At 50.0% G+C, this 27,448-nt stretch overlaps 1 protein-coding gene across 1 annotated transcript in view; it reads right to left on the bottom strand.

Moving 5' to 3' along the window:
- Positions 1–27,448, bottom strand: part of GLG1 (golgi glycoprotein 1) — a 792,605-nt gene that overhangs the window by 418,208 nt on the left and 346,949 nt on the right. The window contains exons 10-11 of the mRNA XM_086945268.1: positions 25,634–25,735; positions 18,744–18,897 (exon numbers count right to left, since the gene is read on the bottom strand). Coding sequence (XP_086801394.1) covers positions 18,744–18,897; positions 25,634–25,735 — 256 coding nt within the window. The remainder of the gene's footprint in view (positions 1–18,743; positions 18,898–25,633; positions 25,736–27,448) is intronic.

Here is a 27,448-nt window from a genome sequence, read left to right as displayed (position 1 = left end):
GATGGGAGTCCCCGGTACATAAATAAAGTAATGTCCTATCACATATAGAGAAATAGGCCCAAGGGCCTCACATTAGTAACATATCCATGTCCTTTTGTAGAAAGGACTAAACTTTAGAGAAGAGCCAATCAGCTATCACCTCCCTCTAGAACTCTCCTGGAAGGAGCTCCAGTCCTTCAGATTTTCGGAAGCACCGTGCTGAGGAAGCGCACCACAGAGAATTAGATGAGTCCTTCCAGGGGAGGCGGGAGGGTTGCATGTGAATCTATGAAAGACACCTATACTGGATAACTGCAGTTACAGGTAAGTAACATTTCTTATCCAGTATTAGGGGTGTCTTTCATAGATTCACATGCCTGAATCAGAGTAGCAAGCAATGATAAGCACATTTCAGATGGTATCGAATATACAAGTCATTAGATAACATATCAAGTGACCAATCGAAACATTCAATTGTAAGCACAAATACCATCAAACAATACAATAAAGAAATGTGCGTACATGAAAAAGTATGGTGGGATGAAGAGAAGGCTCACCTCTACCGAAACAGATGACTAAGTACTGCTTGTCCAACTGCAGCATCTTTCAGGAGTTCTGTATCCAGGCAGTAATGCCTGGTGAAGGTATGTGGTGACTTCCATGTTGCCACTCTGCAAATGTCCATGATAGGCAAACCTGCGAAAAGCGCCATGGATGTAGACATCGCTCTAGTAGAGTGGGCTCGTACTTTAGATTGCAGGGGTTGCCCCGCCTGTTTGTGACAGAATGAAATAGCTTCAGAGATCCAGCGAGAAATACTTTGCTTAGGGAGTGGAAGGCCATTCCTGGGTCTACTGTAAGCCACAAAGAGCTGGTTGGATTTACGGAAGGATTTGGTCTTCTCAATGTAAAATTATAGGCAGCGTTTAAGGTCCAGAGAATGTAGCGTTATTTCTGCTGCAGTATGGGGATTTGGAAAGAAAGAGCGCAAGACTACTGGCTCGTTGAGATGGAAGTCCGAGGGGACTTTTGGTACAAATTTTGGATTTGTTCGTAATATTACCCTGTCTAGTTCGAATTGCAGAAAGGGCTCCTGAATTGAGAAGGCCTGGAGCTCACTTACTCGTCTTGCAGAAGTAAGAGCGAGAAGGAGTGCCATCTTCCAAGAGAGGTATTTCAGATCAGCCCTGTTTACAGGCTCAAAGGGATGCTTCATGAGCTGATTAAGGACTGTGTTAAGTTGCCAGGTAGGCGGTAGAGTTTTCACAGGGGGAAAAGTCCTGAAGAGACCTTTAAGAAACGGTTTGATCAATCTGTGAGACCAGAGAGAAGGACCAGTAGGAGTTCTTCTGTAACAGGATATCGCCGCCAAGTGGACTCTGATGGAGGCATGAGCAAGGCCCGAGTTTGCCAGATGGAGAAGGTAAGGCAGTATTTGTTATGGAGAAGAAAAAGGATGTATCGTCTGAGTTTTACACCAAATGCAAAACCTCTTCCATTTTAAAGAGTATGTCTTGTTGGTACTATCTGCTCGTGTTCGAGCCAGAATGGCCTTACAATCTGGCGTAACATCTAAATTCTGAGGTTCTTTGAACTCAGGAGCCAAGCAGATAATCTGAGTGATGCCAGATTCGGATGCTGGACTTGCTGGTTGTTCATCGTGGGAAGAGATGGAAACTGCTTCAACCGTATTGGCGGTTCCAGAGAAAGAAGGTGGAGTTCTGTGAACCAATGTTGGCGTGGCCAAGTTGGGGCTATTAGAATGAGCGTACAAGGCTCCGCTTTCAATTTCCTGAGGACTCTGGGAATCATTAGAAATGGCGGAAAGGGGTACGCAAAGACGTTGCACCATGCGATCCAAAATGCATTCCCTAGGGACCCTTTCTGGGGATGCCAGTTTGCGAAGTGTTGGCATTTGGCATTGTATTTTGTGGCGAATAGATCGATTAGAGGAATGCCCCACTGTGAGAATATTTGGTTGAGGATCCCCTGATCCAGTTCCCACTCGTGAGACGTCTGCTGTCTGCTGTCTGCTTAGTGAATCGGCTAGTACATTGTACATGCCAGGAACATACTCTGCCAAAGGGAGATATTGTGCAGGATCAACCAGTTCCAGATTTTCTGCGACTCGCGAGAGAGTTAGAGAGCGAGTCCCTCCCTGTTTGTTTAGCTAGTGCATCGTCGTCGTATTGTCTGTACGTACGAGCACTAGAGAATTCTTGATTCTTGGGAGAAAAGCTTGAAAGGCGAGGAAGAACGCCCGCAGCTCGAGGAGATTTATATGAAGCCCTTTTTCGGAGGGGGACCACTTTCCGCTTATCTGCAGTTCTTGGAGGAAAGCTCCCCAGCCTCCCAGTGAGGCGTCTGTTGTGATGATATGTGGTGAAGCTGGAAGCAAGAAGGGCAAACCTTGAGAAAGATTCTGAATAGACATCCAACATTGTAGAGCCTTGACCATCTGAGGAGTCATTTTTATGAGATTGTCGAATGACCTTGTGCATTGGACCCATTGTGGTGAGAGCGCCTCTTGGAGAGGGCGCATCTGCAGGCGGCAGTGAGGATCTAGTAGGATTCAGGACATCATTTCCAGTAGGGACTTTAAGAGGCGAACCGTTCAGGTTCTCTTTGAAGCTACGAGCACAGCCAGTGCCAAAAGCTTGTCCTTTCTCTCCTGAGATGGAAAAGCTTTTTTCAGTTTTGCGTCGAGGGTAGCACCTAGGAAGTTTATACGCTGAGAAGGCAGAAGAACTGATTTTTCCCGATTGAGTGTGAGTCCTAAACGATTGAAAAGTTGCAGACAAGCGTTGGAAGGCCTGGTCGCGTCTAAGGATGGAGCCTTGATCAGCCAGTCGTCCAGATATGGAAAAACTTGATGGTGCTGTTGTCCGAGATATGCAGCTACTGGAGAGAGGCACTTCGTTAAGATGCGAGGTGCAGACTTAAGCCCGAAAGGTAGGACGCGAAATTGAAAGTGTCTGCCCGCTACTGCAAATCTTAAGAATTTTTTGTTATTTCTGTGAATCAGGATGTGAAAGTAAGCATCCCGAAGGTCCAGAGACACCATGTAATCCTCCACATCTAGAATTTGTAAGACCTCCTGGATTGTTACCATACGATACAACTGCTTTTTAGGGATTTGTTGAGGGCTCCAAAGTCTAAAATTGGCCTCCACTTCTTCTCCTTTTTCCGAATTAGGAAGAAGCGGGAGTAAAATCCTTTCCCTCGTTGAGACAGAGGGACTTTTTCTATCGCCCCCTTCTGGAGCATAAGAGAAACCTCTCGGAGAAGCAGACGTAGATTTTTGTGACGCATAGGTCAGGGAGGGGTTTGGGGGGGGTATGTGAGCAAATTCCAGGGAATGACCGAATTGAACTAATTGTAGAACCCAACGGTCCGTGGTAATTAGCTTCCAATTTTTTAGGAAACGGGAAATCCTTCCTCTAATCTTTGAGGGTGGAGATGAATTGGAGACTGGCTGCAGTGAAGGGTCATTGTCTATGAGTGTTGCCTTTTCGCTGGCCTTTACCAAGAAAGGACGTTTTGCCATAAGAGGATTGTTGGTGCTGCTGCTGGCGCTGCTGATACTGTGGCCGATGTTGCTGCCTAGAAGAGTATGATGATCAATATTGGTAATCTCCTTTAAAAGAGGACTGCCCTTTCCCTCTTGATCCATGAAATGACGGACTTTTGAATTGGAGAGTCCCCAATGCTCTGGCAGTGTCCATATCCTTCTTTATACTCTGGAGCGCCTCATCAATTTGCGGTCCGAAGAGAAATTGGCCATCATAAGGCATATCTAAGATTTTTGTCTGCATCTCAGAACGATAGGAAGTGGCCTTCAAGCAACCTTGTCTTCTCAATACTGCTGCTCCAGCAAGCTGGCGAAATCCTATATTTCTTGTCCAAGCGAGGTAACACCGGAGGTACTGTGGAGGGGTTTTGCATAATTTTAACACCTTGTCCCCACAGGTAATCTATTATGGGTATTGATTTCACTGATTTTTTGAAAGGCTACTTAAAATCATATAAGCAGACCTGCTGGAGAAACCATAGGAATTTGAAAACGTTGAGCTGCCCTCTCAACATTATGGAACCCTCCGATGTCTCTGTGTGGCGAGTCCACTTGTGCAGGTACTGGAGAAGCAGGGCAGGGAATGACAGTCATCCCATTCATCCTGGTTAGACTGAGTGTCTTGAAGCTCTCCCTCTTCATGTTGGTCTTCTTCCTCGTCCTCATCAGTAGACCGAGGATGTGATAAATTGACCGGATCCGGCTGCAAATTTAAAGGTGGAGGCCGTGGGTCTTGGTGACCGATACTGCAGAGGGTTGAGGTGTAGGAGACTTTGGAAACCTTTGTTTGTAATCGGTAATGAGTTACTGCAAGTCCGAGACTAAAGAGGCTGGAAGGCAAACCATTGGTGGAGGAGGTGGATGATCTTTTTCCTCCTGTTCTTCTTCATCTGAACTCTCCTGATATTTTAGATTAAGCTAAGAGGGGCTTGTTGCAGTTTGGAACAGGTCCCCTTCATTTGAATCCTCCTCTTTAAGAAGAGATGCTGGAGGCAATGGTTGGACACTACTTGGCGATGTTAAAGCCGGCGTCAGTGTCTTTTTCGTAATTTTCAGATGCACATATGTGCTCTTCAGACTTGGATCCATCGTCTTTGACGAGCCCGTTGACGGAGTGGTCGGCGACGGTGAAACGTCGACGGGTGTCGTAGCCGGTGGAGTTATCGTCGACGGGCCGTCGTCGATACTTGAGATCTCGTCGACGGCGTCCTCGTCGAAGATGGCGTAGACGATGTCTTCGTCGTCGAGCTCGTCGACGACCCAGTCGTAGGCGAACGCAGCGTCGACGATTGCTTCGACGCCGACGGTGTCTTTTTGATACTTATCGTCGACGACACGGTCTTACCTGCCGACGACGATGGGGTCGTAGCAGTCGACGAGGTCAATGACTATGTTGCCATCGACGTGGAAACAGTAGTCGTCGACAAAGCTACCTATAATGCTGTAGACACAGCTATCCTCGTCGCTGAAGTCGTTGTCGACGATGTCGTTCTTCGACGGAGTAGAATAGGCTTCTTGAAGGTGGGGGGCTTCTTGAAGGTGGGGGACTTCCTGAGAGGACACATTCGATGGAAGAGCCTTGGAGTGGACCTCTGAAGACTTTTAGTGTCTCCTCTTAAGGAGGCTGTGCTGATGGGCCAGGAGAAGCCACCCATGGTCTTTTTTGAGAAGACTTAGAAGAAACTGAAGAACCTTAACTTTCTTCAGAAGATTCCAGCTGGTCCCTGTCTTTCAGCCTTTGAAGCCAGATTAAGAGGCGTCCCTCACCATCTTTAAGGGTTTTAGTGGAGAAGGTACGACATAATTGCAATCCTTGGTAGCCTTTTCTGCCCACAGGAACCACAGGGCCTAAAAAAAGACCCTTTTTTGGTGTCTCAGCCATGAAGATATTGGGAACCACAGTCCAGAATATCAAAAATATCACCAGAAAACGCTGGAAAACCAGTTAAAGAAAACTGAGCAGAGCTCAGAGAAGACTCCCTTAGCACGACGTGCGGTAGAAAATCTGAGGGACTGGAGCTCCTTCCAGGAGGGTTCTAGAGGGAGGTGATAGCGGATTGGCTCTTCTCTAGAGTTTAGTCCTTTCTAAAAAAAAGGACATGGATATATTACTAATGTGAGGCCCTTGGGCCTATTTCTCTATATGTCTAATAGGACACTACTTTATTTATGTACCGGAGACTCCCATCAAGACGACAGGGAATGATTCAGGCATGTGAATCTATGAAAGACACCCTTAATACTGGATAACAAGAGTTCCCCCAGAGTCAAGGATGCACTCTTTTTAAGGGTGGCCGGGTGCAGAGTGCTGAGGGACAATTTTATCCAATGGGGGATAAGGGGCCTCCGGTTGGTGGCTGCTGGCATGCAGGCCACTGGGTTTGCGGAGCAAAACTCCTGGACTTTAGCTCAGGGCACATGGGGAAACAAAGTAGTACCCAAAGTACACAGACAGCAGCTGGATGCAGGGTGCAGTTTTGGCGTTGGGTGCCCTATTGATTGCAATGGGGATTATCTGGTTTTAACAAAGACTGCAGGCTTGGGGACGGTGATCTTCTGGAGCAGACCACCAGTTGGAGAGGTAAGTTGGGATGCTGGGATACCGTTGGTTGGGCCACCCAAGGCTGTGGGGCTTCGGGTGCAGGGGTGTCTTTAGGTGTCTTGTTTCTCTTACCAGCTCCGGTTGCGGTTAGGAGAGACCTCCTCGTGGTGTTGGGCCACTCTAACTTGGGCCATGGGTGATGAGTGCAGACTCACAGATTTTGCCAGAGCTGGAGTATGTTGGTGAACAAATCTGGTGTTCACAGGAGACAGTCTTTTCTTTGGAAGACAGGGCAGGTCCTCAAGGTTCTTGATGTTGCTGGCTGCTGGACACACTGGGGTTTCACTTCTGCAGGTTCGAGTTGGGGAGAGGCAGGTAGGGCTGGGGCCAAGGAAGTGAACGTCGTCCTCTTAGCTTCGCATTGGCTGTTCGGTCCTTTTCTTCTTGGTCGTTGCTTGTCTTGGGGGGCAAGGTTCGGGGTGCCCATAAATACTAGATTTTGGGGTGTTACAGGTAAGTAAAAAGTTGGGACCAATGGGTCCTGTCCTTGGGGTGGGTACACCCCCTATTATGCCACCCTCTAGTGGGAGGGGGCATATGCCTCGCTCTGGTTGACTGGGTCCCCCCCATCTGCAAGATGTTGGTGACAGCTGTGCTTCACCTCGCTGCCCCTACCTGAGGGGTGGGTTGGCAAAGGTGGGCGCACCTCCCTTCCTCACTTGGTTTTCCCGCCGGTTCTCCCGCCCAAAATGGGGATCAGAACCGGTGAGGACCAGTTGCTGGAAGCAGCAAAAGGACTGGGGAAGCTTACAAAAGTGGCAAGCCTTTGAAGCGCCACCTTCGTGGACCCTGCCCACAATGGGGGAGGAGGCTTGGCACCTCGTCTCAGGATGCGCATTGTTTTGGGCCCCCGAGAGCTGCAGGCTCTTGGCCCAGGGGTCCAGAAACATGTCTGGTGGTGGCAGCTGGGGAGCAGCAACTCAGCCTGGACACTAATGTGAAGTATTTTTTTTAGGGTGCATCTCTAAGATTCCCTTTGTGTGCACTTCTCATTAAATCCCACAATGGCATCAGTGTGAGTTTAATGAGCTCAGAGGTTTGAAACCGAACTTCCCAGGTTTTAGCAAAGACATTTTGATGCTGTGGAAATTGTAATGACAAACTCCTGGCACCATATACTGTTAAATGCATTACTGCACTTACAATGTCGTAAGAATTGGTTTAGACTCTGTAGGGGTACCTGGCGTGTTCACCTGTACCCTCACAGCTGGTATGGTGCACCCAGCTAGAGGGGTGGCTGATCTATGCCAGGTCAGTGGGTTGACGGCATGGCACACAGGGATGTGGGCCATGTCGACTTCACTTTGTTCTGCACCAAAACACGCAGCCTGCAAAGGCAGTGTGTGAGTGTAAAGGTACAAGGCCTCTAAGGGTGGCACAATGACAGCTGCAACCCTTCGAGGCCTTCCCTGGTCACAGTGCCCTGGGAAAACTCAAAGTACATCAGCAGTTCAGAAAAAAGTGGGGGCAACGATACAAAAAGAGGTCCCTTTCTCACACATATGAACTATTAGTCATGTCTACTCACCACAAAGTAAAAGATTCCTGGGCAGGGTGGCAGGTATCTGGAAACAGCCATCCTTGAGGTCTACTGCAGTCATATAGTCGCCTTATCAGAGCAAAAAGATGACATCCTGATACGTTTTCTGACAATATTTGGTGAGATGCATGAGGTCTAAGATGTGCCTGAGGGAGCCAGCCTGTTTTTTGGAATGCAATAGAAAGAGTAAACTCTTTCCCCCCTGTTGGTGTGAAGGCACTCTGTATTACCTCTTTTTTTAGAAGCACCTGTAACTTTTCATCTAAAAACTGGAGATTATCTGGCTGAGGAAGCATCCGCGGGGTAGAATTCTGGAAGGGTTCGTGAATCTCAAGGCAAGAGCCTCAGTGGACCACTGCTAAAACACATTGGCCTGATAAAATTCTCACTGCAAGAGAGGAAATCTTGCATTCTACTCTGGGGAGGTGTACTGTGCTCAGGGAGAGGAAGGGTGAGTTACTGTTTGGAAGGGAGACTCCTTTACCTGAGCCACCTTTGTGCATTCTCCTGTTACACCTGTGTGCACCCATGGCCATGTCCTGCCCTCCTGTTGGCGTAAGGTGTGCTGATGTCTTTGATAGACTGCTGATGGTCTCTGCTCGTACCTTAGCTGTTCCCCAGGGAACTTCTCAAAAAGTGCCAGTTTACCCATGGCCTAGGAAATCTGTCATTTTTTTCATCCTTTCCACAATCTTGTTAACCTGGTACTCCCCAAATACTCCCCATCGAATGGGATGTTGAGGTGATGCAGACATTGGGTTTGAAATAAGATGTGTAGCCCAGTAACGGCTCGCAGAGGAAGTGCTGCCAGGCAGTGGGGAGGGGCAGGGTGGGAAAGTAAGGAATACGCTGCTTACCAGTATGCATCTGTTCTTGGCATGTAGGGCTGCTGACATTCATATCTATGCATAGATCGCCGCCTAGTGTTGGGTCCGGATGATTGCACCTTGTTGTCCTGGAAGAGTCTTCGAAGTATCATGAGATAGGTGACTCCTCCCCTGGACTACAGTGCGCATGGGCATCTTCTCCATCCTCAGATTGTTTTTCGCCATTATAGCAGAGATGGAGATAGTAAAGTAAGAGATGACCATGCAAAAGATAATGCTGAAGCTGCAACAGGCACCAGGGAGGAGGGTGGGCGATATGAATGTCAGCAGCCCTACATGCCAAGAACAGATGCATACTGGTAAGTAGCATATTCCGTTCGAGGCATGTGGGCTGCTGAATTCATATCTGTGCATAGACTGTATAGAAGTATCTCCTCTAGCGGTGGTTACCTGTGCCAGCTGCAGCCATTTGAAAGAGTTTTGAGGACAGCCTGGCCTACAGCAGCTTGCTGCTTTGCTTGTACGTCTACACAGTAGTGTTTTGTGAAAGTGTGTATAGTAGACCATGTGGCTGCTCTACATATGTCTTCAAGAGGAATATTCCCTAGGAAAGCCATGGATGCCCCCATTTTGCACGTAGAGTGTGCTCTTTGGGGGACAGTTAACGTGCGTTTAGCTTTTTGACAACATATCTGAATGCATTTAACTATCCATCTGGCTATTCCTGACTTTGATATGGGATTTCCTTTATGTTGTGGTGAAGCAACAAATAATTGTTTTGTTTTTCTGAATGATTTAGTTCTGTCCACATAATAAAGCAGAGCTCTCTTTTCATCTAGTGTGTGTAGGGCTCTTTCAGCTACAGACTGTGGATTTTGGAAGAACACTGGCAGTTCTATTAATTGATCATGTTGGCAAATTTTTCATCTCGAAAGGGAAAAGCAATAGGGATACTGTCAATCCCCCCTCTTCTAATAAACCTTGGTATACAGTCCTGTGTAAGGGCAAAAGGAAAAATCTGACAAAAGCCCTGATTTCTGGGGATCCTTTGCTGGTTAGAGCGGCCAGGAAGGAATACCTAAATGTATTATTATTGGCCAAGCGGGAGTGGGAGGAACAGCATTGGCAGGACTTATCCAATGCTGTAAGTAGTAGGAAGCCGAACCTTTTCTGGGACCTGATCAATAGAACTAGGCAGAGGAAATCGCAACCATTGGCTGCACATATAACCAGCCAGCAATGGTTTGATCATTTCTCATCCCTTTATGGAGGTAATGAGGAAACAACTAGCCCTGGGGCAGATAGTTTGAGGGATGGAGTTTTCTCTGGGGTGGACGATCCTCCATTTACGACCATGGAAGTAGTGATGGCGATCAGGCACCTAACCCCAAAGAAAGCAGCTGGACAGGACGGGATTCCTGGAGACCTGTTGATAGCGGAGCCGCAGGCTTGGGCTAAATTAATCGCTACTATAATGAATTTGATCACCAGGGGTCACCAGGTGCCAGACTCCTGGAAAGGGGCAGAGGTAGTAACCGTGTTCAAGAAGGGGGTAAGAGACGACCCTGCGAACTACAGACCTATTAGTCTGATAGACATAATTCAGAAAGTGGTCGGCAGGGTCATCATCTCAAGAGTAGGAGATTGGATGGAGGAGGCCAGTATTCTCTCTCACCTACAGGCGGGGTTCAGAAGAAAGGTAGGCACGATGGACCAGGTCTTTCGTTTTTTTGTTATCTATTGGAAGGCAGTTACCATCAAGAAAGGCAGTTTATATATGGCCTTCATAGATCTCAAGACGGCTTTTGACCTGGTCCCCCGGGCAAAATTATGGGAGATTCTAGGAGAGATGGGTTTCCCAAGTGGTCTCCTGAACCTTATCGTAAAGCTCCACGAGGGGAATTACGCGAAGGTTAGATGGGGACCCCAGGGACAATTGACAGAGAGGATCCCTGTGCGGAGAGGAGTACGTCAGGGATGTGTTATGGCTCCGACCCTCTTCTCCCTATTCGTGAATGGAGTGGTGGACCATCTGAAGGGGGAGGAGACGGATGCCCCATCCCTGGCGGGGGAAAGAATCCCCACTTTACTCTTCGCGGATGACACCATAATAATCTCCAAATCCCCAGTGGGTCTACAAAAACTCTTGAACCGGTTTAGCTCCTTCTGTACCGCCCGAGGCTTAACCATCAATACCTCAAAAACTAAATTGATGGCACTCTCCCCCTCTAAAAGATTCAAAAATAATTTCCTGCTTAATGGTGTCCCTTTGGAGCTGGTTGAGTCTTTTGACTACCTTGGTGTCCGGATAAACAGCCGAATGACCTGGAAGGATCACTTGGCCAAAATGTTACTCAGTCATCAAAGAGTATCGGGGGTGATTCTGAGGGAAGTCCGTGAATCATGTAGTAAACCTGTCTCCCCGGCCATGGCCATATACGAGGGCCAGATTCTCCCAGCTGCATTATATGGCTCTGAACTTTGGGGGTTCGAAAATGTATCAGATCTATCGACAGCGGAAAATAATTTTCTAAGGAAGGTGGTGGCTCTTCCTGCTTCCACCCCACTAATTCCCCTGAGATTAGATCTGGGCAGAAGAGCATTTATGGACTTGGTAAGGCTACGCCCGTTGCTCTTTTGGACCCGTTTAAGAAGAACGGAAGAGCTTGCAAAATATGCTGAAGGGCTGGATGATCTTTTACTGGACACGGGAAAAAAAATTGGATGGTTGAATAAATTGAAAGACTTGGTTCTTAAGTTAGGGCTAAGAGATGCTTGGGAGTCACAATCGCCGCCACCAAAGGATGTGATCAAAAAGTTATACTGGGACTGGGTTCAGAGTAATGTGTTGAGGGCCACGGATGGGGGCTCACTCACGGACCAATTTTTGTTATTTAAATGTGTGAGGAAATTGGAACCCTTCCTCGACCTGATAACTAAACCCTTTGATCGCGCACTATACCTAAAACTGCGATATGGGACGCTTCCGGTGCATGACTTTATGGTGAGGTGGTCAAACTCTGGTGCCCCCCTGCGTTCATGCCCTGGCTGTGTAGCACCAACAGAGTCTGTGGCCCATCTATTTTTTGCCTGCCCAGCTTATAAAGGGGCGCGGAAATTTTGGCTGAAACCTGTCTGCAGGGAACTGGGGTTGAGGTGCCATAGACAGGCTCTTCGTGTACTCTCCACGGACTCATCATCTTCCTTCATGATTTGTGGGGTAGCAAAGTTCTTGGTAGGTGCATGGATGACGCGATCCCGCTTACTGAAACTGCAGTCGGGGGGCCCAACGGTCTGATGCCATATCTGCTGGTAGCAAATTGGTGATTGTGTTGCACCTTATTCTTTTACTGTATTTTAATATTTTATTGTGTATTGGAAATGTATTTTATATGTATTCTTTTATGGTGATCAAGTTGCCGAATAAAGATATTCATAAAGATATTCATTAATTGATTAATATGGAAAGAGGATATGACCTTTGGCATGAACTTAGGGTTTGTTCTAAGTACTACCCTGTTAGCATGTATCTGCATGAAGGGTTCTTGAATTGTTAGTGCTTGTAGTTCGCTAACTCGCCTGAGTGAAGTAATGGCAATCAAGAATGCAACCTTCCATGTTAAGAATTGCAATTCGCATGAGTGTAGAGGTTCGAAAGGAGGTCCCATGAGTCTGGTGAGTACTATATTTAGGTTCTAGACTGGTGAAGGTGGCTGTTTGAGGATTCACCCTTTTGAGACCCTCCATAAAAGCCTTGATTGATGGTACCCGAAACAGTGAAAGGTGTTGACTTTTTTGGAGAAACGCTGCTATAGCAGCGAGGTGTAGTCTTATAGAAGAGTATGCTAGGTTGCATCTTTGAAGATGCAGTAGGTAACAATGTTCTGTATGGAAGCATCTAATGGGTTGATTTGGTTATTGTTGCAGTAAATAACAAATCTCTTCCATTTAGCTGCATAGCATGCTCTAGTAGTTGGTCTTCTTGCCTCCTTAATGATATTCATGCAGTCTGGAGGCAAGTTAAGGTATCCAAATTCTAAGACTTCAGGAGCCAGATCGCTAGGTTCATCTGATTGGGATCTGGGTGTCCGATGTCTCCATGGTTCTGAGTTAGAAGATGGGGTGTGAGGCGTAGCCTTTGATGAGGAACTACTGAAAGCTCCAGGAACGTTGTGTACCATGGCTGTCTCGCCCATGTGGGAGCAACTAGGATCATTGTGAGTGACTGTTGCCGTAGTTTGCGTGCCACCAGCTGAATCAGTGGTGCTGGGGGAAAAGCGTACGCAAATCTGCCTGACCAGTTCATCCATATCGCATTGCCCTGTGACAACGGATGTGGGAACCTGGCAGCAAAGTACTGGCATTTTGAGTTTTCTTTTGTGGCAAACAGGTCTATCTCGGGTGACCCCACTTTTTTTAGAATGGCTGGAGAACTTGGGGGTGAATCTCCCATTCGTGTAGTTGTTAGCTGGGTCTGCTGAGCAGATCCGCTATTTGATTGTCTTTTCCTGGGAGGTGTTCTGCCAGGAGAAAGATGTTTTTTGGAATTGCCCACTTCCATATGCTCTGTGCCAAGTGTGACAGCTGTGGAGAGTGTGTTCCTCCCTGTTTCTGGATATAGTACATGGCTGTCATGTTGTCCGTCCGGATCAACACAGTCTTGCTGTACAAGTATTTTGGGAATGCCTTCAGGGCTAGGAATATTGCTAGCAACTCTAGTTGGTTGATATGCAGTCTCTTGTTTGATTGTCCAGAGCCCTTGCACTGTGTATTGAAGTAGGTGGGCTCCCCAACCGTCAGTGATGCGTCCGCTGTTAGTACTAGTTGTGGAACTTGCTCTTGGAACAGTTGCCCCTTGGAAAGGTTTTGTGGGTTCCACCACTACAGAGAGTTGTAAGCGCAACTGTCTACCAACACTAGGTCTTTTAGTAGTCCTTGAGCTTGGTTCCACTGTCTTGCAAGGCACTCTTGCAGTGGACTCATTTGAAGTCGGGCATGGGGAACAATGAATATGCAGGAGGCAATCATGCCTATGAGCTGCATGAAGACTCGAGCTGGCAAAGAGTGTTGTGGCAGAAATTTGCGAATGAGCATCTGCATGCTGGCTATCCTCGACGAGTTTGGATATGCCTTTGCCACTGAGGTATCTATAGTAGCTCCCAGATAGTGTGTGGGATGGTTGTAGGTGGGATTTTGGGTAGTTTATTGAAAAACCTAGGCTGTGTAGCAGCTGAAGTGTCTGAGACGTGTCTCTTAGACACTGTTTGTACGATTTTGCATGTATTAGCCAATCGTCTAGGTATGGAAACACGTGGATGTGTTGCCTCCTGAGATGTGCAGCTACTGTCGCTAAGCATTTTGTAAACACTCTGGGAGCCGTGGTTACCCCGAAGGGGAGAACCTTGAATTGGTAGTGTTGACCTATTGATTTAGGGGTCTGAGGTCAAGTATTGGTCTGAGGGAACCGTCCTTTTTTGGGAATAAGGAAGTATTGTGAGTATACTCCTGTCCCTTGGTGTTGGAAAGGGACTGGCTCTATGGCCCCCTTTTCCAGCATGCATTTCACCTTTTGTTGTAGCAGGGTGATGTGTTCTTTGGACATAGGACTGTGTCTGGGTGGTATGTTGGGTGGAGTAGAAGTGAGTTCTAGGCAATAACCATACTGGATAATTTGTCTCACCCACCTGTCTGTGGTAATTGCGTTCCAGACTGGTAGGAATTGTTGGATTCTGCCTCCTACCGGTGTTAAATGGTCTGGAGGTAGTGTGATGAAGTCACTGTTTTGCAGCAGTGGAGGCTGTGGTGTTATTGCCTCCACGTCCTCTTCCCTTATTATTGTTGCCCCTATAACCTCCTCTGTTGGAGTTCTTGTTAAAGGAACCTTGGGTGTTGCTTTTGTATGTAGACTAGGTTTGTGAAGTATTGCCCCGTGTAGCTCCTCTGTATGAGGAGCGTCGAAAGGAGCCTATGTGTTGTTGAAACTGCAATGCACCCATTGATTCTCCAGTTTCTGTATCCTTTTTCATTTGGTCTACAATGGTGTCGACTGCAGGGCCGAAAAGGAAGTCTTGATTGACTGGTTGGTTAAGAATGGTGGATTGCACCTCGTTCTTAAAGCCAGAAATACGTAGCCATGCATGTCTTCGTAGTAAGACGCTAGTGTTGATGGACCTGGCTGCAGTGTCAGCTGCGTCAAGCGCACATTTAATGGAGGCGTTTGTAATAAATGTACCCTCCTATATGAGATCATTAGCTTGGTCTTTGAAAGGCTCAGGCAGGTGTTGCATTAAACTTTCAAGCTGGTCATAGTGTGCTCTGTCGTAACGAGGTAGTAGAGCTTGTGTATTTGCAATTCCCCATGAATTGGAAGCCTGTGATGCTACCCTTTTACCCGAGGCCGCTAGTATTTGACTCCTTATCAGGAGGTGGAGCTTCTCCTGTTGTCTGTGAGTTGGCCCTTTTGCGTGCATTAGCCACTACTAGTGAGTCTAATGGTAACTGACCTCTGATATAAGTAGGGTCTGTAGGGGCCGCTCTATATTTCTTTATTTCTTTTCAATCCTGGGATTGATTACGCATGCCCTGTCTGTATCTTTAAAAATATCTGGCGCGTGTTTTAATACACCTTTCAACATAGGAAGTGTTCTGACATTTTTCTCTGAAGTAGGGAATGTGTCAAATAAAAAGTCTTCGTCTATAGGGTCATTGTGCAGGTCTACGTTGTGGTACTGCACTGCCCTATCTATTAGCTGGTTGAAGACAATGGTGTCGTCAGTAGGTGACGGCTTTGTTGGGTATGAGGAGGTGTCAGGGATGGGATGTGTGTCATATGGATCAGTCTGATCATCCCATGGTTCATTTTGAGGGTTAGGATCCTCTGGATAGTCATAATCATGTTGAGGATCTTCCCCTGTGTCGTCCTCATTGTACCCAGAGTGCGTAGGAGAGTAAGGAGCAAAAGGCGTAGTAGGCATAGTGGGATAGAAAGGTATGAAAGGTCTAGAGGGAGAAGTCCTAAAGTCCTTTTTCTTTAGAGGAATGGGGGAATGAGAGTCCGTGTCCAATGGCCTCTTCTTCCTGTGCAGGATTGTGACTTTACCAGTCTCAGGGTTTATATTTATTTTTGCCTGATCCTCTGATGGATCTGGATGGAAGAGTTCTTCTTCCACTGTCCGTGGCTATGTCTGACTTCTTTGGCTTAGTCTTTTTTGGATCGACTATTGCCTCCGGGTTGATAACCTTTTTTGGTTCGACGACTTTCCGTGCCTTATTGCTCTTTCTCGGCTCGGCCTCTTTGTCCGGGTCGACAAGTGATTGCGGATCTACCAGATCTTTAGGTTCGATACGCTTTCTGTGCTCGACAGGTTTTTTAGGTCGACTGTCTTTTGTCGAGTCCATGACTTTTTTCAGGTCCACCGGTCTTTTAGGAGCACTTGTCTTTGGTTCAATGCCTTTCTTTGGTTCGATAACCTTCTCTAGCTGGACCACAGGCTTCGGTACGAAGCCCTTTTTGTCGATGACCTTCGGTTTGACGACCTTCGGCACAGCGGCCTTCTTTGAGTCAACTGCCTCCTTTGGTTCGGCGCCCTTTGGGTCGGCGGCCTTCTTTGGCTCGACGGTCTTCTTTGGTTCGGCGCTTTTTGGCTCAATGCCCTTTTTTGGTTCGGCGCCCTTTGGCTCGACGGCCTTCTTCGGGTCGACGCCCTTCGGGTCGACAACCTTTTTGGGTTCTAGAACCTTCTTTAGGATAACGTTACTTGGACCTGGGGCCTCTCAAGGCTTAATCTTTGTTTTGGGAGCCGAGCCGGACGGCGGGGCTGCTGAATGATGTTTTGGATCTTGGCTAAGGCCTTTAGTGGGGTGGAGTGGTGTGGCTCACTGGTTAGAGGCGGCAGACCCGGAAGCAGAGGTCGGCCTGGAACCAGGGTTCGATTCCAGACACAGCAGGGTCTTGGGCCAGGGTCAGCGGACTCGATAATTCTCGCCTCGGTGCCTACTCCAACCATGGGTCCCACTCAGCAACTCTGGGCAATAGCTTGCTTAATCTCTACTAATGGCCCCATCAGCGCCGGGGATGCTTGTCTTCACCTTGGAGATGCCCAGGAGGGACCATCTCACAGGGAAAGCCAGGATGGGTTCCCCAGCGGTATACAGCGCCGGGACGCCCCTTTGCTGGGGCAGCTGTGTGCTTTACAAGTATACGACATTTATTTAGGTGATGCCTCGACCGGAGCCTTCTGTAAAGGGGTAATTGGTGTCAGGGGCAATGTACACACGGTTTGCCCCGGTGGGATTTCGTCATCGGAGTCCGAGTGGTCCTCGACAGTGACGATCTCTAGATCCGAATCTTCCGCTTCTGGAAGTTCTTGTTCATCCTCGAAGATGTTTTCTGGTTCCGGTGCCTATCGCTGTGTCTCTTCCCTAGCGGCCCGTTGAATCCGGATGGTTTTCTTCTAACGGAATTGGGCACAAGCTGGGCAGGTTTCTTCCTTGTGGACTGGTGATAGGCACTTGTTGCATACTGTGTGTTTGTCAGTATGTGGGAACTTGGAGTGGCATTGTGGGCACCTTTTGAAAGGGCTCCTTTCCATCAACAGCAGGCCCACGTGGCGTCGAAAAGGCCCAACGGCCCGCGTTGACGACCGGGCCGAGATGGAAAGCTTGATCGAGTCAAGAAGTACTGAGCGAGAACAATACCGTTGAAGTCTAAGGCTTTTTGGCCTCTAGAAAAGTTTAATTTCGATTCCGAAGTTGGGGTATAGGAATAACATCCGAACCCAATGGCGGAAAAAAACAATCCGAGGATGGAGAAGATGCCCATGCGCACTGTAGTCCAGGGGCGGAGTCACCTATCTCGTGATACTTCGAAGACTCTTCCAGGACAACAAGGTGCAATCATCCGGACCCAACACTAGGCGGCGATCTATGCACAGATATGAATTCAGCAGCACACATGCCTCGAACATACATAAATAAAACGATTTACCTTGCGCTTGCTGCATCGCCAACTCAGCGATGCAGCGAGCACAAGGTAAATTGTTTTATTTATTTACTTTACTCCTGGCCATCGTATGTCAGACTACACTACTCCCCCACCCTGCCCCTCCCCTCCCCCACCTCACGGCCCTGCAGCACTCCCTCTGCGAGCCGCCACTGATGTAGCCAGGCATGTCTTCTGAGTAGGACGCTCTATTTGATGCCTCTGGAGACTGTATATGCAACACATACAAGCAACATATGATGGCACTTGAGATGATTTCACCTTCAGACACTATTGCTTCGCCCTCCCACCAAACTCCAGCCCTTCTTCCCATTTCTGTATTCAACTGGACAGTTTTTGACAAGCTCTTGTAGTCCACAGCTTCTGTGTTTTGGCTCTCCTAATGCAGAGGCTCTCGTGTGAGGTGGGAACCCTAAGGTGAGTGGGGGGTCTAGTCTCAGATGTAAGCGGGATCACTGTGTGGGGGCTTATAGCAAGACTGAAAGAGTGCTCAAAGGTTAAAAAAATAAGAGATCCATTTGGGTTGATCTTACCCTTTAGAGAGAGGAGTTGGTCTAAAGTCTAGGGCGGTCGACCTCGAATCTGGGGAACTTGGTTTGAGTCTCTGCAATGACGCTGAACATCCTGTAATTCTGGGAAAATCACTTAATCTCCCCATGCCTAACAAAAATTAATGTGTCCTCATGTAGTAAAACTGGTGCTATGTAAAGCGCTCGCCGATTCGGGTCAAGTTTGCGCTATGTAAAACTATGTAAAATAAAAAATACTAGAACAATGGCCCAGTGACCATTAACAGCATCTTTAACAGCAAGGATGTTCCAGTGATTGAGCCTGTGTATTGGGTTATCCTAAAGAGCAAGAATAAAAGGTGTGTGGGGATGGATAAGTCATGGGGTAGAGAGTGATAAGAGACAATAAATCTATTACAGTATCAAAACATGTATCAAAATTAATCACTGTACAGAAAAGGTTAAAAAAAAAGGAAGAGCCTGGGGGAACAGAGAAAGTAAAAGCAAGTGGAGGTGTTTCAAAAACCATGTTAAGTTCAGCAATTTGCATCTTCACCTCCTTATACAAGGTGTTTGATTTAAAACACATTTAAGGGTCCCTCCAGTTATAGCAGGCCAGGTTAAAAATAGCAGGAACATGATACTGGAAAAATAAAAGACGTTCGAGGTGGGCTGTCAACACCGAGGCCAAACATAAAAATTGCGAATTCTCACCCGCCTGCCTTGTTCCTCTGTACGATATGCATGTCTGTATAAGCAAGAGAATACAGCCCCCGGTGGCATAACTTCACTGGTATCGTTCCAGCCTTGTGTATGGCAGAGCCTCAGAGCATCCCCTTGACACTTGCGATAAAGAATCGGGTCCAGCCTAGGCATATGGAAAGGGATAGAAAGGCATCAGAAAATTCTGAAATAAAGATACCAGAAAGGGGGGAAAATGTAAGGCTGTCTAAATTGTTTTTCTGTAGAAGCACAGTATTACATGCTCTTGAATATTCCACCACTCCCCTACGAGGCAGAACATTTAACATGGTTCCATTAGTTTGTAAAAACTACATCAGTCAAGAGTTTTCACATCAAACAAAAACTCCCCAAAAAAGGGAAGGGCGGGGGGCGATTGGATGGTATAATGACAAGAGTGGATGCACATGCTGAAAAAAAGTCCAGCTGAACATGTTCAAGAGGAAAAAGTACTTTAAAAGCAGCAATAGGTTTGCAGCGTAAAGGCTGTGAAACAGCCTGTTGCACAAGTTACTACTTGTGTAACGATATATCTGTAAGAGACATTAGTTAGTGATAGATTCCTTACCTTAGAATATCCCCAGGCGTCAGACTGGATCCGGAAATTTTTGCGTAGCAATACCCCTGCGCGCTGGTAGGCGTCGTCTGCGGCTCCGCGTCCGTCGTCGGCGTCGTGAGCGCCGGGATGACGTCATCGGAGTATATAGACGGCGCCCATGCGCGCTGACGTCAGTTCTGATAACACAGCTTTTCCGCGCCAGATACGCAGAGCCATGATAGAACTAACACTGGTGCCATGAAACTAGGGCCCTGAAAGGGGATGACCTTAACCCTAAATATCGGTTCGCAGAACGGGGAGGATGGGAGGGCGGTAAGGAATCTATCACTAACTAATGTCTCTTACAGATATATCGTTACACAAGTAGTAACTTGTGCATCTGAAAGAGACACGTTAGTGATAGATTCCTTACCTTAGAATAGATACCCCAGCAATACCAACCCCGGTGGTGGGTCTGCGAACCAATATCACACCAGAAAGTCCTGGAGGACGGAACGGCCAAAGAAGCCATCCCTCCGGACTTGACTGTCCAGGCAGTAGTGTCTCGCGAACGTGTGCAGCGAGGCCCAAGTGGCTGCCTGACAGATGTCCTGCAGGGGGACACCGCGGCCCAGGGCAGTTGTCGTTGCCGTGGCCCGAGTGGAGTGAGCCCGCAATCCAGCCGGGGGCTCCTTCCTCGCCATGGAGTAGCATGCTTGGATGCACAAGATGATCCACCTGGAGATGGTCCTCTTGTGTACAGCCTTTCCCTTCTTCGCGCCCACGTAACCAACGAAGAGTTGGTCATCCACCCGGAATTGGCGAGTGCGGTCTAGGTAGTAGGAGAGCGCACGTTTTGGATCCAGACGGTGGAGCCTCTCCTCCTCTTTCGAGGGATGCGGAGGCGGAAAGAAGGTGGGCAAGGTGATGGACTGCCCGATGTGGAAGGCCGTGACAACCTTGGGCAGAAAGGAAGGCCGTGTACGCAACACCACCTTATCAGGATGAACAGACAGGAAAGGTGGAGAAGAAGAAAGAGCCTGGAGCTCACTCACCCTCCTGGCAGAGGTGATGGCAACCAGGAAGGCCGTCTTCAGAGTAAGGAGACGAAGAGGGCAGTTATGAAGTGGCTCAAAGGGAGCACACATCAGATAGGTGAGAACAAGATTCAAGTCCCACTGGGGCATCACGAAGGGAACAGGAGGGAACATGTGCGTGATGCCCTTCAGAAATCTACTCACTATAGGGGACTTGAATAAGGAAGGCTGATCTGGTAGCCTCAAGAAGGCTGAAAGAGCAGAAAGGTACCCTTTAAGAGTGCCCAGAGCAGAGCCCTGCTGGGCAAGGGAAAGAAGAAAGAGCAGCACTTCCGAAAGGGGTGCAGAGAGGGGATCCACAGCCTTTGCTGCGCACCATGCCACAAATCTATTCCACCGGCAGGCGTATACCGACTTCGTGGAGGGACGCCTGGCTGCCAGAATGATGTCACAGACTTCGGGAGGCAAGTCAAATGGCCTCAACTGCCGCCGCTCAATCTCCAAGCTTGTAGGTGGAGACTGGACAGGTTCGGGTGCAGGACCGTCCCCTGCTGCTGCGACAGAAGGTCCTCCCGAAGAGGCAGACGAATCGGGGGATCGACTGACATGCTGAGTAGCTCGGGATACCAGTATCTTCGTGCCCAGTCCGGAGCCACAAGGACGACCTGGGCCCGGTCGCGCCTGATCTTCTTCAGCACTCTGGGCAGAAGAGGTATAGGCGGAAAGGCGTACAACAGGCCGCAGCTCCACTCGCGACGAAAAGCGTCTCCGAGCGAGTGCCGCCTTGGAAACTCCAACGCGCAGAACTGCTGACATTGCGCGTTCTCTTCTGTGGCGAATAGATCTAACCAAGGCTCTCCCCACTGTCGAAAGAGACCTTGCGCCACGTCCGAGTTCAGACGCCATTCGTGATCCATCATGCACCGGCGGCTGAGTTCGTCCGCCCTGGCATTCAGAGAGCCTGCCAGGTGTTGAACCACCAGGGTCACGCCCTGATGTTCCAGCCACTGCCAGAGGCGCAGAGCCTCCTGGCAAAGGGTCCACGACCCCACACCGCCCTGTTTGTTGCAGTACCACATGGCGGTGGTGTTGTCGGTGAACACTTGCACCACGCTCCCCCTGACAGAGGGGAGGAATGCCTTCAGTGCAAGACGAATCGCCCGCAGCTCCAGAAGGTTGATGTGGAGCCGGGACTCCGCCGGAGACCAGAGGCCTCTGATCTCCGCCTCTCCCATGTGGCCTCCCCAGCCCTGGAGGGACGCGTCCGTCACAACTACGTGCTCCGGCTGGGGTAGAGAGAGGGGTCTGCCACTGACCCAGTCGCGGTCCGTGAGCCACCACTGCAGTTGCTTCGCAGTGCCCTCCGAGATCAGGACATGATCGGACAGGTTGCCCTGATGCTGGGCCCACTGAAACTTCAGGTCCCACTGCAGAGCCCGCATCCGCCACCTGGCGTGACGCACCAGAAGGATGCAGGAGGCCATCAGTCCCAGAAGCCGCAGCGTCAACCTGACCGAGACCCGGGATAACGGCCTGAAGACAGGAATCAGAGCCTGAATATCCCGAACCCGCTGCTCGGGTGGGTAAACCCGAAACTGCGCCGAGTCGAGAACCGCTCCGATGAAAAGGAGCTTCTGAGAGGGACACAGGTGTGACTTCGGCACATTGATGGAAAACCCCAGCAAGTGCAGGAGGTCGGCCGTAGTCTGGAGGTGGGTGACGACTGTCTGGGGCGAGCCCGCCTTCAACAACCAGTCGTCGAGGTAGGGGAAGACTGACACCCCTTGCCTGCGCAGATGGGCTGCGACCACCGCCATCACCTTCGTGAACACCCGTGGGGCGCTGGTAAGGCCGAAGGGGAGCACGGTAAACTGAAAGTGCTCCAGGCCTACCGTGAACCGCAGGTAACGCCGGTGGGCCGGCAGGACGGGGATGTGGAAATAGGCGTCCTGCAAGTCCAACGCTACCATCCAGTCTCCTGGGTCCAGGGCAGCCAGGACCCGAGCCAAAGTGAGCATCTTGAACTTCTCCGTCCGGAGGAAGCCGTTGACGTTCCGCAGATCCAAGATAGGGCGTAGGCCCCCTTTGCCCTTCTTGGGTACCAGAAAGTAGTGGGAGTAACAGCCACGTCCTACTTCTGGCCCAGGAACGCGCTCGATGGCCCTCTTGGCCAAGAGGGCCGAAACCTCCTCTTGCAGAAGTTGCAAGTGATCCCCCGACACACGGTGGTATTGAGGTGGCATGGATGGAGGGGAAGACTCGAAGGTGAGGGAGAAACCCCTTCGGACAATTTGCAGCACCCACCTGTCCGAAGTGACTGTATGCCAGTGGGAGAGGTGATGGCGAACCCTGCCTCCCACAGGCATCACATGGGCCTGAAAACTCGGACTAGGAAGGTTTTGAGGCGGGGGCTGCTGAGGGAGGTGTGGACTGGCCTCGCCGCTGGCCCCGACCACCGCCACGGCGGTTCCCACGGCCGCCACCGCGTTGCTGAACATTCTGCGGCGCGTGGCTGACGGTCCGTGGTGGGGCGCCCCTTCCGTGGCCACGAAAGGAGCGAAAGGCACCCGATTGCTGGCGTGGGGCCGTAAGGCCCAAGGACTTGGCCGTGGCCCTGGAGTCCTTGAAACGTTCCAGCACATGGTCTGCCTTGTCGCCGAAGAGGCGACGGCCATCAAACGGCATGTCCAGGAGGGTGGCCTGGACATCGGCCGAGAAGTTGGCGGACCTCAACCAGGCGTGGCGTCGAACCGCCACCGTCGTTGCCATCGCCCTGCCCAGTGAGTCCGTGGTATCCAGCCCACACCGGATAGAAAAGCGTGCCGCATCTCGGCCGTCCGCAAGGGTTTGGCTGAGTTTAGCCCTGACCTCCTCAGGGCATTGTGGCAGCACCTCCGCAACCGTGTCCCACAGAGTGTGGGTGTAGCGGCCCAAGAGACAGTTGGTGTTCACTGACCGGAGCCCTAGGCTCACAGACGAGAAGACCTTCTTCCCGAACTGCTCATATCTCTTGGATTCCCTGTCGGGCGGGGCCGACGGGAATGCGGTCTGGGAGTTGGAGGCCTGGATGACCAGGCTCTCGGGGGTGGGGTGGGTGGACAAAAAGCAAGGGTCGCCCGGTGCCGGGCGGTAGCGTCTGGCCACGTTCCTATCCACAGGGGGGCCTGTGGCGGGCTTGGACCAAGTGCCCAGAAGAACGTCACACCAGGCCTCGTTGAACGGCAGGAGGGGCTCCGCGGAGCCGGACTGCTGTTTGAGGACCTCAGTGAGGAGATTAGTCCTCACGGCCGCGACGGGGAGCTCAAGGTTTAGGGCCTTAGCTGCCTTCGTCAACACTACACTGTAAGCAGAACCCGCCTCCGAAGCCACAGTCGGGGGCGACGTAAATCCAGTGTCTGGCGAGGTGTCAATACCACTGGCCTCCCCAAGCTCATATGTCCAGTCCTGATGAGACTGGCAATCACGTGCCAGAGGGTCCTCGGACCCCTCCCATTGCTCCTCGTCACCCGGCTCCTGGAGACCAGGATTAACAGCCAGGGCCTCCTCGTGGAGATAGAACTCTCCGAAGGCCGACGGAATCGGCGCCCATCGGCGCCCCTCCGACACCTGAGTAGGACCGTAGGAAGCATTGGGGTCGGCAACCACTTCGGCTGCCGGGGACGACACCTGAAGGGACGTCGCCGGCGAGGTCGTAGGGTCGACCGGCGAGGTCCCGGATCCGGAGCCGGATCCAGCGAGGTCGCGCGGCGCCGGGACCGAAGTCGCCAGCGGCGCCGGGGCCGAAGCACCCGACGTCGTCGGGGCCGAAGCGCCCGACCCGGAAGGACCTCCAGACGGAGCCGATCGGCCCGAAGGCGCCACGGGAACCGACTGAGGAGGGAGGGCCCTCATGGCCATGAGGTACCTTTCGACCTCCTCCTGCGACGCGCCGTGCCCAGGGACCCGAAGGTGTGGGGCAGGCGGCGACGCTTGCGACTCCCGCGGAGCCGCGTGGGCGGTGTCGCCCGAATCCCCGGTCGCATCGTGCGAGCGACGGGGCGGGTCGGAGGATCGATGGTGTCGCTCCGACCTCTCATGCCTCTTACCTGAGGACTTGGAACCAGACGATCGGTGTCCACTCCCGGAACGTCGATGACTCCGACCTCGCGACCTGTCCCTCGACCTCCCGTGGGACCGGGACCGGGACCTGGAGCGGCGCGGGGCCGACTGCCTCAGCTCGAGACGCTTGCGGGACCGCTCCCGCCTAGCCTTCGACGTCAGGGCCCGGCAGTCGGAGCAGGTTCGATCGTCGTGGTCGAGGCCTAAGCACTTCAGGCACCGGCGATGGGGGTCCGTGACCGACATGAGTCGGCCGCACTTCGAGCAAGGCTTGAACCCGGGCATCCCTGGCACCGATAGTCGAGAATCGACTAAGTAGAGGATCAAAAAGATCCAAAAAAAAGTTTTCAGTCAAAAAGTGACTGGGGGTAGAGCTTCTTCCGGATCTGCGCTAGCTGGCGCGGAAAAAAGAAGAACTGACGTCAGCGCGCATGGGCGCCGTCTATATACTCCGATGACGTCATCCCGGCGCTCACGACGCCGACGACGGACGCGGAGCCGCAGACGACGCCTACCAGCGCGCAGGGGTATTGCTACGCAAAAATTTCCGGATCCAGTCTGACGCCTGGGGATATTCTAAGGTAAGGAATCTATCACTAACGTGTCTCTTTCAGATTACTTGTTCAGCACTGGACCGGAGAAGATGGGGTTAAACCGCAGACTATTCCTTGAGTTTCGCACCATTTCCCTGCCTCAGTGAAATATCACCAGGATTCCTCTTACACTAGCAAGCATTTTATAATCTGTAAAAAGCAAGGCATATCGCAACCAAATAGGGGGACAGCTGCACAAACATGGCCACTTACAACTTGATGACAATGTTGTTCCACTCATAAAGCAATGCTAAACCCATATGCTGTGAATGGAGGGCACAGGAAGCAAGTGGGGCAGTAACAAAACATTTTCAAAGCACCACAGGAGCATCACTGTCCTCAGTGAACATCCAGCCACTTAACTAAAGACTAACTTCAAGATATTATATTTTCTCAGAAAGAGCAGAATATGAGCATAGTGAATGTAGTTAGACTGACTGCATTTATTCCCCATCATATCAATCTGGCTGAAGCTCAAATGAACATCATGAGCTTCAAAGGGTTTTACTGGGCCTTTAGAGCAATTCAGTGCATTGTGACCAAAAGGGTAAAATTGGGAGAAAATGTTGCATGACCACACAACATTCTGTTACTCACTTCCAATCTCGTGAGATGAAGTACTGCAATTCCAGTAGCCTGTGCTCACACTCTTCCACCATTTTCTCTGTGTACAAGTGTTCCATAAGGCACGAGAGGATCCTGAATGCATCGGGAAAAAAGTTATCAGGTGAAACAAAGCTTGTGAAGGAGCAAGGTTTTAATAAGTTGCAGAAAGGGGAAACAGTGCCGAAAATACTATGCTCATGGCTTCTTGAGACTAGAGTGGGAAACCATTAATAAAAAAAAACCTATACATACATACATCTGAGCAATGCCTACTTATTTATTCAATAAGTCGCCACATTATTTTTTGGCAAACTAATGCATCACCTTGAAGGAACTACCATGGTATCCTGAAATCCTCTGCATTCCACATTTACCTTAATTTTGCATGTGTGCCAAGATGGCATTTCTCCCATTTAAGTAACTATATATTGTCCACACATAATTAACTTGCTTGTAGAGGATATACCCTCAAGGGCTAACAAATACCAACTCCAGTTGCTAGCCCTTGCACTAAACTACCCACCGACAGATGTCAGTAGTATTGTTTTAAACTTGCAGAGCCGGATATTCAACTAGGTTAGGTGCTTTTGCAAACCACAAATCTGCTCCCAACATCCACTAGACATACTGTTTAACCGTAGAAAATGGGCCCTGGATGCTGGAACTAGTATATTCTAGGGACTACATGCAAGTGCAATCTCCATCGCGTCCCCTCACTCTTCTTCCTACCATACTCAGTAAGCTATGGGTGTAAGCAATATACCAGACCTAAATTCGGGGGAGGGGGTGCCTCCTTAAAAATCCATGCTACGCTAGTATCTTGGCCATGCCAATGAAGGCAAGTTAAGTTCTCCTTCGCGACTATATTGTTTGCCCTTTTAGAAGGAACAATCCAATTCTGCAAAAGCAGTACCCTCCTGTTACATGTCTCACACTGGCACAAGCAGGATGCAAGCTTGGCTACGGTTTTACTTACAACCCAAGAAGAGCTACGAAAGGCACTGAATTTTCTCACTCATGCGGCCCTCATTTCTGCCAAAAATCTACAAAGGTGCCAAGGATGATGTGGGTATCCTGCTGTCACAGAGACATTAAGTGCAAATTTACAAGGGGATTCCAATGCTAAGCAATGAAAATAAAAAGACCATTTAAATTCGGGGTCTCCAACATTTTCTGTAAGAAGAGCTACTTATGTTCAATTAATATAATCAAGAGTTACTAATATTAGTGTTGTAATAGTGACCACATCAAACTAAAGCGAGGCGAGGCGAACGAGCCAGTCAGTCAGTCAGTGAGGGCGAGCGAGCCAGTCAGTCAGAGAGAGCGAGCGAGCCAGTCAGTGAGAGCGAGCGAGCGAGCCAGTCAGTCTGTCAGCGAAAGCGAACGAGCGGGTCCGCCAGTGTGAGCGAGTCCGCCAGTGTGAGCGAGTCCGCCAGTGTGAGCGAGTCCAAGAGAGTGTCTGCGAGAGTCCGAGAGAGTGTCTGCGAGAGTCCGAGAGAGTGTCTGCGAGAGTCCGAGAGAGTGTCTGCGAGAGTCCGAGAGAGTGTCTGCGAGAGTCCGAGAGAGTGTCTGCGAGAGTCCGAGAGAGTGTCTGCGAGAGTCCGAGAGAGTGTCTGCGAGAGTCCGAGAGAGTGTCTGCGAGAGTCCGAGAGAGTGTCTGCGAGAGTCCGAGAGAGTGTCTGCGAGAGTCCGAGAGAGTGTCTGCGAGAGTCCGAGAGAGTGTCTGCGAGAGTCCGAGAGAGTGTCTGCGAGAGTCCGAGAGAGTGTCTGCGAGAGTCCGAGAGAGTGTCTGCGAGAGTCCGAGAG

The sequence above is a fragment of the Lissotriton vulgaris genome, chromosome 12, assembly GCF_964263255.1.
Source record: "Lissotriton vulgaris chromosome 12, aLisVul1.2, whole genome shotgun sequence".
Classification (NCBI taxonomy): domain Eukaryota; kingdom Metazoa; phylum Chordata; class Amphibia; order Caudata; family Salamandridae; genus Lissotriton; species Lissotriton vulgaris.
Note: the sequence above shows the minus strand (reverse complement) of the source record. Positions and strands in the feature narration are given on the sequence as shown.